At 56.3% G+C, this 10,070-nt stretch overlaps 3 protein-coding genes across 3 annotated transcripts; all 3 read right to left on the bottom strand.

The window, feature by feature from the left end:
• Positions 1-1,578: 1,578 nt before the first annotated feature.
• Positions 1,579-3,974, bottom strand: BZA05DRAFT_456284 (uncharacterized protein; the record flags this gene model as incomplete). Its single annotated transcript, XM_051487553.1, has 4 exons — positions 2,964-3,974; positions 2,854-2,905; positions 2,626-2,800; positions 1,579-2,402 (listed from the first exon to the last, which is right to left on the bottom strand). The coding sequence occupies exons 1-4, from the start codon at positions 3,737-3,739 to the stop codon at positions 1,579-1,581; spliced, it is 1,827 nt and encodes a 608-aa protein (XP_051343447.1). The 5' UTR covers positions 3,740-3,974.
• Positions 3,975-6,757: 2,783 nt separating this feature from the next.
• Positions 6,758-6,961, bottom strand: BZA05DRAFT_330968 (uncharacterized protein; the record flags this gene model as incomplete). Its single annotated transcript, XM_051480564.1, has 1 exon — positions 6,758-6,961. A coding segment is annotated over one exon (204 nt), but the record flags the coding sequence as incomplete, so codon positions are not given.
• Positions 6,962-7,841: 880 nt separating this feature from the next.
• On the bottom strand, positions 7,842-8,979 carry BZA05DRAFT_103769 (uncharacterized protein). Its single transcript, XM_051478497.1, has one exon. It carries the CDS (start codon positions 8,804-8,806, stop codon positions 8,228-8,230), a length of 579 nt encoding a protein of 192 aa, XP_051343445.1. The 5' UTR covers positions 8,807-8,979; the 3' UTR covers positions 7,842-8,227.
• Positions 8,980-10,070: the final 1,091 nt, after the last annotated feature.

The raw sequence follows: 10,070 nt of genomic DNA, 5'->3' as shown, positions 1-10,070 counted from the left end.
ATGTATTGTACCTGCTCCCCTGGGCGAGACCGTATGCTGCACTGGGTATCATATGTATTGTACAGCAGGCATGGCAAAGCCAGGCGCAAGCCACACTGCCATAGGTACTGCCATAGGTACTCAGCGACAAGCCACACCCCAGGCGGGTTCGAACTTGCGACCCCCGAGTCCCGACTCCCAACACAGTCCGGTCTGCTCCCTTGAACCTTCGCATATTTCGCTTACGTCTGGGTCTCAGTCTCGGTCTAGGTACTCTGTGTGGAGTAGGCATGCGGTAACGGGTCGCGGTGGTACACACGTACTGTAGGGCAGTGTTTATGATTGTCTGATTGTCTGATTGTCTGATTGTCTGATTGTCTGATTGTCTGATTGTCTGATTGTCTGATTGTATGATTGCATGATTGTATGATTGTATGATCGTTTTCCATTGTTTCCCACCGCCAGCGCAGCTGTCAGGTCAATAGAGTAGCCTAGGATGGATGGGTAGATCCGGTAGATAACCATCGTGGTGCAATCACTGATCAGGTCTTCCAACCCCTACGTACTCTACTTATTATCCGCACCATCCCTGTGCTTTAACTTTGCGCACACGCAGCCAAAGTTCGCAGAGCAGCCAAAAGTTCACAGTGTTCGCAATCGCTAGAGCAAAAGTTCGCAAATTGCATGCATGTATGGAAACCCGGCAAAGTTCGCAATCGTACGGAACAATGTTCGCAAAGTTCGCAAAAATGGCACTGCACTGCACTGCACTGCAAGCCTGCAACACAGGGCGGTGTTTGTTCCACAACCCACCACCTAGGAACGCCTACTCTACCTATCGGTACCGGTCCGTTCGGCAGGAAAGCACAGGCTGCACAGTCACAGCCACAACCATACCTTTAACTAAACCCGCAACTACACCACAACCTTAACAGCAACCACAACCACAACAACAGCCAGCGCATCGGCAGTCCAGGCATGTACTTAGTCCCGCAAACCTTCGTTCGTTCGTTCGTTCGATGATCTCCCGTACCGCACTCTAGGCCGCTAAAATCCGGCAAAATATTCGAGCGTCGTAGCCGATACATACCATATCTAGCGTACTGGTACGCCGGGCACTTGGTGATTTATGCATAGCTGCGCCACCGTGCGCACATACATGACCGACGGCACCAGTTACTGTAGTAGTATTGCACCTTTATTTCACTTCCCAATGCCCATATCGCGCACAAGTAAAGCACCCCGTCTAGAATACATGCCCAAGTACTATCATGAAAAGGAAGCATCGTCATAAAACCACACGTGAGAACATATCATATCATAAAGAAACGCTAAAAGTATCACAACATCAAGCCTAAAGGGTATCAACGCGCAAAAAGACCATCGCTAGAAAAATAAATGAGAAAATGAGAAAATGAGAAAATGAAAAAACATGAAAATAAAAGAAAAAACTCCAGCCGAATATACAAACGCCACCTGCACTTAAGAAGAATAAGAAAAAGAAAAGATAAGTAGGAGTACTTTTACACGCAGCTCTTCCGAATAGAGAGAGAGGGCCGCTGCGGAGGCTGATCCCCCCGTAAACAGAGTAGGTGGAGATCAAAACTTCATGCGGAACCGAACTGGTGGAATCGAGCCATAGCCCTGCGAGTAGACTTCTCCCTGCTGCATACTATCGAATGCGTCCGGTTCCTGGTACTGCTGCTGCTGTTTTTGCTGTTGCTGCTGATGTTGTTGTTGTTGGTGGTGTTGGTGTTGATGCTGGTGTTGCTGGTTCTGTTGCTGCTGGCGCTGATGCTGCTGCTGCTGTTGCTGGCGGGATGGGGGATGGCGAGAGCCCATAGCCAACGCCATGGACGTTCTCCGGCTCTGAGTGGGCGAGGAGCCGCTCATGTCCATTTCCAAGGGGAACATGGAAGGTCTGAAGCCTGCTGGGGTCATTGGGCTGTTCATAGTAGGGTTCATCTCCGAGATGACAATTTCGGGGATATCGAGGGCGTGGAGGGGAAAGCCATGCTGTTGCTGTTGCTGGTGTTGTGCCGAGGACGAGGGCGAAAACATGCCGTCGGTATTAAACGGGTTGTTGTCGTGCGCGGTTGTACCCGCCTCGGGAAATCCCACCATGGGCCCGGACTGGAACGGACTGTTGCACTCGCCCACCATGCCCAGCGACTGCTGGCTGATGTCGTGGTGCGGGCTGAACGGGTTTCGGTCGCCGGGCGGCGTCGGGTAGCCCGACTTCTCGGCTGGCTGGGGGATCCGGAGGATGGGCGCGGGACTCCGCTGAGGTATCTGCGGCCAGTGCTGGCTAGGGAGTGTGACGACGGGAGTGGTGACGACGGGAGTCATGCTCCCCGAGTCGTCAGATCCCGGGCTGTCCGTCTCCGGGGCATCATCTGGGTTGGGGCCGTAAGTCGTCAGGACTGCCACACCGATGTCAGCAAGTCCCAGTTCTCGGTACCCCACCCCAACCATCACCGCGTCTCTTCAATCTCGGGCGATGAAACCAACAGCCGGCGGCTGCAATTCCGGAAAATATTCGCCGAGGACTGTTGTTTTATCTTTTTTTTCTTTTTCTCAACGGTGACGTCTTTTTTTTTGAGGTAGAAATGGTAGTTGGTTACTGACATGTGGATGTGGACTGACAATTCCTGTCATACTCCTCAAAGATGCCGATTATCTCGGGTGTGTTCTTGGCCCGGTCGATCTGGCGGTCTCGGTGCTGCTCGTAGCTGTTGTCGTACTCGTCTCGCTCCGATGGCACGCACTTGACCTTGCGCTGCTGGCAGTGGATCGCCTTGGTCTTCTCCCTACCGAAGCCCTGGGAGACAGTCAGGACAGGAACTCCAACGGAGGGGAATAGGGTCGCCGTACCTCGTTGCAGGTGGGACACTTGAACGGTTTGGTGAATCTCCAGATATGCTCCCTATCGCGCGAATATCAGTCTCTGCATCCGCACGCACTATCATACGGGGGGGGCATACTTCAGCTTCCTCGGATTCGGGAACCTCTTATTGGCACACTCGGTATGGGACGACGGATCTCTAACATTATACGGGCAGCGAAAATCCTTCTCGCCACCAGCCTCTCCGCCCGTATAGAACTTCCCCGACTTATTTGACAGCGCCTGATCATCGTCGTCGGACGCGCGCTTCATGGGCACCAGCGCCGACGACGTGCTATCGCCACCGCCACCACGATACACCTGCAGATCCGGCCGGTCGATGAACGACGGCACAAGGGACGGGCTGGACGGGCTTAAGGACGGCGGCCGGAACGAGCGGACGAGGAGGTCCTTTCTCCCGCCGCCATTACCTCCAGTGCTGCCACCCACGGAGCCCATACCGCCGAGCCCCTCGACTCCCTCCATACCCGTCGAGATCATGCCGAGAAACGAGCCGCCCAGCGTCTTAGCCAGGCCCTCTTCGCACCACTTCTTGAGGATGTGCTGGAGCTCGACGGCCAGGTGCTGGCGGGCCATGCGGACCTCGAAGTCGCTGGGCGGCGGGGACGCGGGCAGCTGCTGCAGCACGGCGTCCAGCACTTGCCCAACGATCTCGCAGTGATACCGGCTCTCGCGGAGGTTGTTGATGCGGATGGTCAGGCCCTTTTCGAACACCAGGGTCTCCAGGTTGTTTGGCAGCCAGGGCGGCCGGGTGTCGGAGATGGACATGTGGTCGAACAGTGGGAGACTATCGTGGACGGAAAGGTCAGAGCTGAATAACGAGGAAGCCATGATAGGTTGGTAGTATGAGAACATACCAAAGGGTGAGTCTAAAAGGAAGTAGATGTGGTGGCGAGAGACGGGACGAGTTTTGTGGTGACCCCGGACGGGATGGGCGGTGGGGCGGGTGGGATGCGGGCTGCACTGCGGGCTACCTGCGGGATCCGGGTTGGCTGCGCGGGAGATCCCCAACGGGCAGATGGAAAGGCTGTTTTCTTTCCGGAAGCACACGAAAAAATCGCAAGCCGCAATAAAGTTCTTGAATCAACAACGGAGTGACTTGGGAATACTAGATCTGGCGTCTCTATCCGGGATGGAAGGGATTAGATCGCGGCTTAGGAGGAAGGGGTGGGGTGGGAATGATAAGGCCTGGCAGACTGAAGAAGGTCACCGTCAAGTTTATATGTCTGGCTGGGTGCCAGCACGCACGCACGGGAATGGCGCCGTATGTCACCGCTGTGCAGTGCAGTGGATGCTGCGCAAAAAGCTTAGAGGTTTTCGGCTCTCACCACCATTCCCATGGATGTATGGGGGGAAGAATGAGCGCGGGCAGCCCTTGCCATGTTGCGGGCAGTCTCGCACACTTCACCTCGTTGGTTGCCTTGGGTCGGAGTCGGAGTCGTAGGTAGTCGGAGTCGGCCCCCCTCCCCCCTCCCCTGCCCTGCCTAGTGAGTTCCGCAAGGCTGTTAACCGCTCCCTCACGCTCTTTCGGTAGGTGACAAAGTTTTTGCATGACTGGCATGATTGACTGACTCTTCTTACTCTTCGTTACAGCCACCGTGAGTATGTAGCTGGCTGGCTGGGGTGTGGGGTGGGCACTGGCCGGACAGGGATGATTTCGTTGTGCGCGCGCAACAAAAATGAGGCGCAGGCAGTGTCCGTCACGGGCGACCCGACCACCAAGCGACTTCGAAAACTCACACGCCAACAACGGCCAGCGGCCAGTCAGAGTGCTGCATCCCCGGCCCATCGCCTATACCTCCCAGGCGACTCCGCTTAGTGGGTACCCGCTGTTCTGCCTGCTTGCCCTGCTTGCTTGCTTGTTTGCCTGTGCAGCTGCTGATCACGCTGCGGTGCGCGACTACCGAGCTAGCTAGCTAGAGCACACAGCTAACCCATGAGCCGAGAGAGTCGAACATTGGTCGAGTCATAGCCATCATACCGTACTCTACATAGCGATGGCTATACGGGATGGGTATGGGAACTAACGGCGGAGCATTCGAGTCAGTCAGTCAATTTGTATGTCTGAGGTTGGGTTCCCCGGTGGGGCTGGGGAATGTATGGGGTATGTCTGTATGTAGCTGAACACGAATGAAGATCGATCGATGAGTGAGTTGGCCGGAATTAGGGAGGAAGGAAGGAAGGAAGACTGTCATGGTATGTGCCGTAGTGGAACGCCCATCTTCACTCGAGTCCATCGGTTAGCAAGCACCTACTCTAGATGGGGACTTCATGTGTTTCAACGCGCGGACTTTCAGCCAGATGCTCACATTCCCCACGTATCCTCAGCCCCGTCGCGCACAGCGAGGCCGAGCACACGACTGGGCATTCACGAGTACACGTGCACAGGCTGACAACTGATCCCTACGTGTGACTACCTCCTTCGCGAGAGTTCAATAAGGCTCAGCCGGGGGGGATGGAGGGTACCTTGGATGTGAAAGTACAGGATGTGGAGAACGAAAGAGATAGGTATGAGGTATGTATGTACATGGGGGGAGGGGGAGGGAGGCATGCAAGGCCGTGTGCATGCGTGAATCATCGCCATCACCCGCCCCAAGAGAACGGTCCAACGCCACCGTTACCCCGCGAGAGTCCCTCCTGGCCGTTCACCCCGGCCCGTGTCCCTCGTTCTCCAGTTCGTTCTAGAGACTTGCAGTATGTGATACAATTCAGGTGACGGAAAGCCAAGCTAAGAAAGAAAAAAGAAAAAAGGGGATAAAGAGAAAAGGGATCCATAATGATCCAAAATGATGACAGCCAACGTAGACACAAAAATTATTTACAACGAAAACCTGCAAGATCAGAACCCCCATGGAAGATGATTCGGTACACACTATCCCAATCGCCCTGCTTTGGATGAAAGTTGTTTTGCTGCAGAATAGAAAAAGAAACTAAAAATAAAACATGATCAGCCATGTGACTACGGATCTATGGGAACGCGTGCTTGAATGACAGACTACCGACCGGAGTACAACATCAATAGCTGGCCCCCAAGAGCGCATGGGCTTCATGATCCTGAATAGCCTTCTTCTGCAGTTTTGCCTCCGTAACAGACTCGGTGTCAGAGCCACAGTCAGATGGGGGTTTGCTGGATTCCGACGGAGATGCCCGTGAGGACGTTTCGAACCCAGGCTTGTTCCCCAGAGTCTCTACTTCCGCTCCCACTTCCGTCTCTGTCTCCGTTTCCGCTTCCGTTGGAACTGGAGTTGGAGCGGGAACGGGAACGGGAACAGGGACAGGAACAGGGGAAAGGCCTTGGATCTCGTCGATGGACGGTAAGGGCTCCTGCTGCGGTTGAGTGTTCTGAGGTGTCGGAGCCGCAAAGGACGACGACGGCGCGAGTTTCCACAGGGGCGCCAGCTTCAAGTTGTCGCGGTTCATGTCTATCCGCTCGACACGGTCGGCAAGGTGCTCGGGACTGTTACTATCGCGTGCCGCCGACTTTCCGCCTCCATCATTGTCTTCCATTCCATCCCCCCGATAGCTTGCCTCTCGGTAGCCGTGCATACGGTCGTCATCGTATGATTGATAGCTATGGGGGGTGTATGCGCTTGGCGTCTCCCGGTAGTCGGTTCCAGCGGTTGATGCCGGAGTTGATTCGTCGAACTGTCCGGGAGTGGGGTAGGGTCCCGAAAGCGGGAGAAGAAGTGTCGATCTAGGAGAAGGCCGAGGTGGCGGTGGCTGGTATGATGAACTCGAACCTGGCGTGGGTGGGAATAGGGAATGAGGCGTCGGAAGCGAGGCCGGGGTTGCGGGGTTCATTGACAGCGGTGAGTGCGAGTGGGACGAAATTGAGGGTGCTGACGACGGCTCGATTGTTTGGATGTCAATTTTGTGTACCGACTTGAGGTGTGCATTGACTTCGCGAGATCGTTTGAACCTTTTCGAGCAGAGATGACAACCGAGAACCTTTTCGGTAGAATGCGTCTTGAGGTGGTCCTTCAACTTGGACAAGAAGGGAAACTTCTTTCCGCACGCGGGGCATACGTGATCCTGAGGGCCGCCCCGCGTGCGTTTTCCGGGCTTCTCGTTCTGCATGGAGCTGGTAGATCGCTTTCGCCTCCCTCGCGAGACCGAATCGGCAGGGCTGAAAGGCGCCTGTGAATCACCCAGAGTCACGGTGTTTTCGGAGGCTGTCTCCGTCTCCGATGACGCAAGGTCGTGGTCTAGCAGGTTCCCGGGCGTCCGTGGGGTGTGGTATGGTTGTAGCGGTCGTTGTTGTTGTTGTTGGTGTTGTTGTTGGTGTTGTTGATGTTGCTGTTGTTCGGTGTATCCCGTGGTTATCCCCAGTGTGACCCAGAGTTGATAGCTATTGTCCGACGCCTGAGGGGTGTTGAAAGGTCGGATCTCGGCGGCATCGACTGCTGGCTCATAGGGTGACTGTTCTTGGTGAATCGGTACCAGGCATTCCAGTATCTTTCTTTTGTCGTGGTGCCACTCCGACGCCGTACGGTGGGGCGGGTCGCCGCGCGATCCGGGCAGGCGGAGCCTTCTGTACACCAGTTGGATGGCCGAGTCCAGCTTGGGGTCGTCGAGGAGCGTGTCGAGGGAGGAAGAGGTTAGGAGGGCGGAGTCCACGCCCAGGGTCACGACGACGTGGTATATGAACTCGAATATCTTCATTTGGATGTCGAGCATCCACCAGTCCGGAGGGCTATCGGGGGGTGCGACAATTGCGCGCGGAGACGACGCCATCATAATATGGCGCTGTGACCTGTCATCGCCATATTGCCGTACCATCAGCGTCACCGTACTCTAGACTTCCCACGACGGACGGTAGGCAGAGTCCAGCAGTCTGCGGGGACAGGAGAGGGGGGGCGGAGGGGGAGGGGGGAGGAGGGGGGAGGGGGGATGGGGGGCGCGCATCAGGAGGGGTTTACCGGCTAAGGCTGATCAGCAACAGTATGCGACGAAGTCGGATACGAGAGGGAGATACGATAGGTTGGGTTTATCGATGTTGCGCCGGACATAGAACCACAGAACACATCCTACCCCTGGAAAAAGCCGCAGAAAGCTTGGGGGATGGGGGATGGGGGGTGGGGGATGGGGGGTGGGGAGCGACAGCACAATAGGGGATCAGACACTGGGGGGAGTGCGGGAGCGTGCGCAGTGTTTTTTCTTGAGGGTACTGCGCGTGTTGGAGAGGTGGGAAGTCGTTTAAGAACGAGAGACTCTGCCGGCCTGACTGTGCGCTCGAACATGACGGATTGTTTGAGCGAGCACGGCGACACTGGGGAGTTTTGGGGCCGGATAACGACAGCCAATCAACGATGGCGGCTACAGAGTACAGCACCCCCCCAATAATCATGCGCGTACGTCACAGATCCCTGCGGAGGGCGGGAGAGGGGAGAAGGCGAGAGTGGCAGTTCTCGAGGCAACCGCCGTCCCGGTGGGCAAAGTAGGTACATGGTTCCCTCCGTACCCGCTGTTTGGCTGCGGAAGTACTGGACATGACGCTTTTTTGATGAGGGACCGGACGACGACACATGTGGGCCGGGGGCAGTGGGAGGCGTGAGGAGAGTGAGATGGCGGAGGGGGGACGGGGAGGGAAGGGAAAGTGGACGGGGTCACGTAGTAGCAACTCTGGTGTGTAAGACGCGTACAGTGAGCACGGTGAAAACAACGGGCCGTTGGTGCATAGTGGATGGAGGGTAATGGTTGTGGTGGTTGTGGTGGTGGGTGGTGGTGGAGGAGAAAGATGAGGAAGTGGTGGTGGTGATGATGATGGTGGGTGGTGGGTGGTGGTAGCGGCGGTGGTGGTGGTAGGGTGGTGGGTGGTGGTAGCGGCGGTGGTGGTGGTAGAGTGGTGGTGGTGGTGGTGGTGATGGAGGTGGTGGTGGTGATGCATGGTGGTGGGTGGTGGTGGTGGCGGCGATGTGACATTACTCCGCCGGACCGGCAGCTGATGGCGATTATTGCTCTATTCGCGCATGGCCAGTGCGAGGTGAAAAACGAAATGCGGAGAGGAGGGGAAGTGAGACTGTGAGGCGTGCGTCAAAGCTCTCGTCGTGCTACCACAGTCCACCACCACCACCCCATGCGGGGCTCTTCACGGAGAATGAGGGGCCTACATCCATACATCCATACATCCCCCACCTACATACGTGCTCATGATCTGCAATAGAGTATCCACATACATTCTCCACCATACACGAGTGCACTGCACACACCACCACCCCTTCGGCTTTTAACTTGATGCGGCTCTGCGTGGCCAATCACAAAATGGCCCCCCCGCCCTCCCCGAGGGCCGGACCAACGACACCACTTGTTTCCCCCCGTCTGTTTGAAGCTCGGAGGCTCTGCTCTGCGATTCCGTGCGATCGTGATCCCCTTTCGACCTTGCCGACATGCAGTACCTAACAGCACCAGCTGGCGAGACCTCGACAGTCGACGATGCCACCCCACGCGTAACTATCGACTTACATACGTGGGTATCCACCCCTCCCACCCCGGCTCATCGTGTTCGTACATACCGCCAGTCCTCACTTCCTTTTTCTGCCTCTTCAGAGCCGCATCCAAGCTCACGATCGCGATAAACCGGAATCCGAATCCCTGAAGAACCCTAGCGCCAGTGACTCTGCTCTGCATACCATACAGACCCACCGATATTGCCTCCGCCATAGGCTTGCGAGGAATTCGGCCCCTGTTGCGCCCTGCCACTGGCTCCCAAGCGGAGACAACCTGGCGTGCCACTTGACAAACGCACTGTTGCTTGCCCTCGAGCTGCGGCCAGCGAATCATGCTTACCGCGGAGCCGCAAAGGCCGGGTAGGCGATCAATCTTTTTTCTGGTCGACACCACCATGTACGCACTCGAGCGGTCTCGCTGCCAATCCTGACGCTGATGCGTTGTTCGATGACCGAGCCTGCCCACAGCGGCCAATAATTGCTGCAGCTGTCTCTCGCAACGGTACGGTAACAGTCGGTCCGGTGGCGAATCAAATTTTCGTCTGGTGCGTGCCGTCGACATCGATGGACATCATCCCAGCCCTCGACTCGAAACTCGGGACGTTTGTTCTGTTAGAGTACCGTCTGGGCCTCAAAAGGCTTAAGAGCCGCACGCCTACGTACCTACGGACCTACGCAGAGTACTCCCACTGTCCGGCCTCTGGACCGTGGCTGTGGCTCGGCGTTCGCCGACAGTCCCG

Source organism: Tricharina praecox, assembly GCF_024521635.1.
Source record: "Tricharina praecox strain CBS 144465 chromosome Unknown BZA05scaffold_2, whole genome shotgun sequence".
Lineage (NCBI taxonomy): Eukaryota > Fungi > Ascomycota > Pezizomycetes > Pezizales > Pyronemataceae > Tricharina > Tricharina praecox.
This window is presented reverse-complemented; position numbering and strand designations above follow the sequence as displayed.

Coding starts and splice junctions, on each gene's coding strand:
- BZA05DRAFT_103769 (XM_051478497.1), bottom strand. CDS start 8,806: ATGTCACATCGCCGCCACCACCACCACCCACCACCATGCATCACCACC.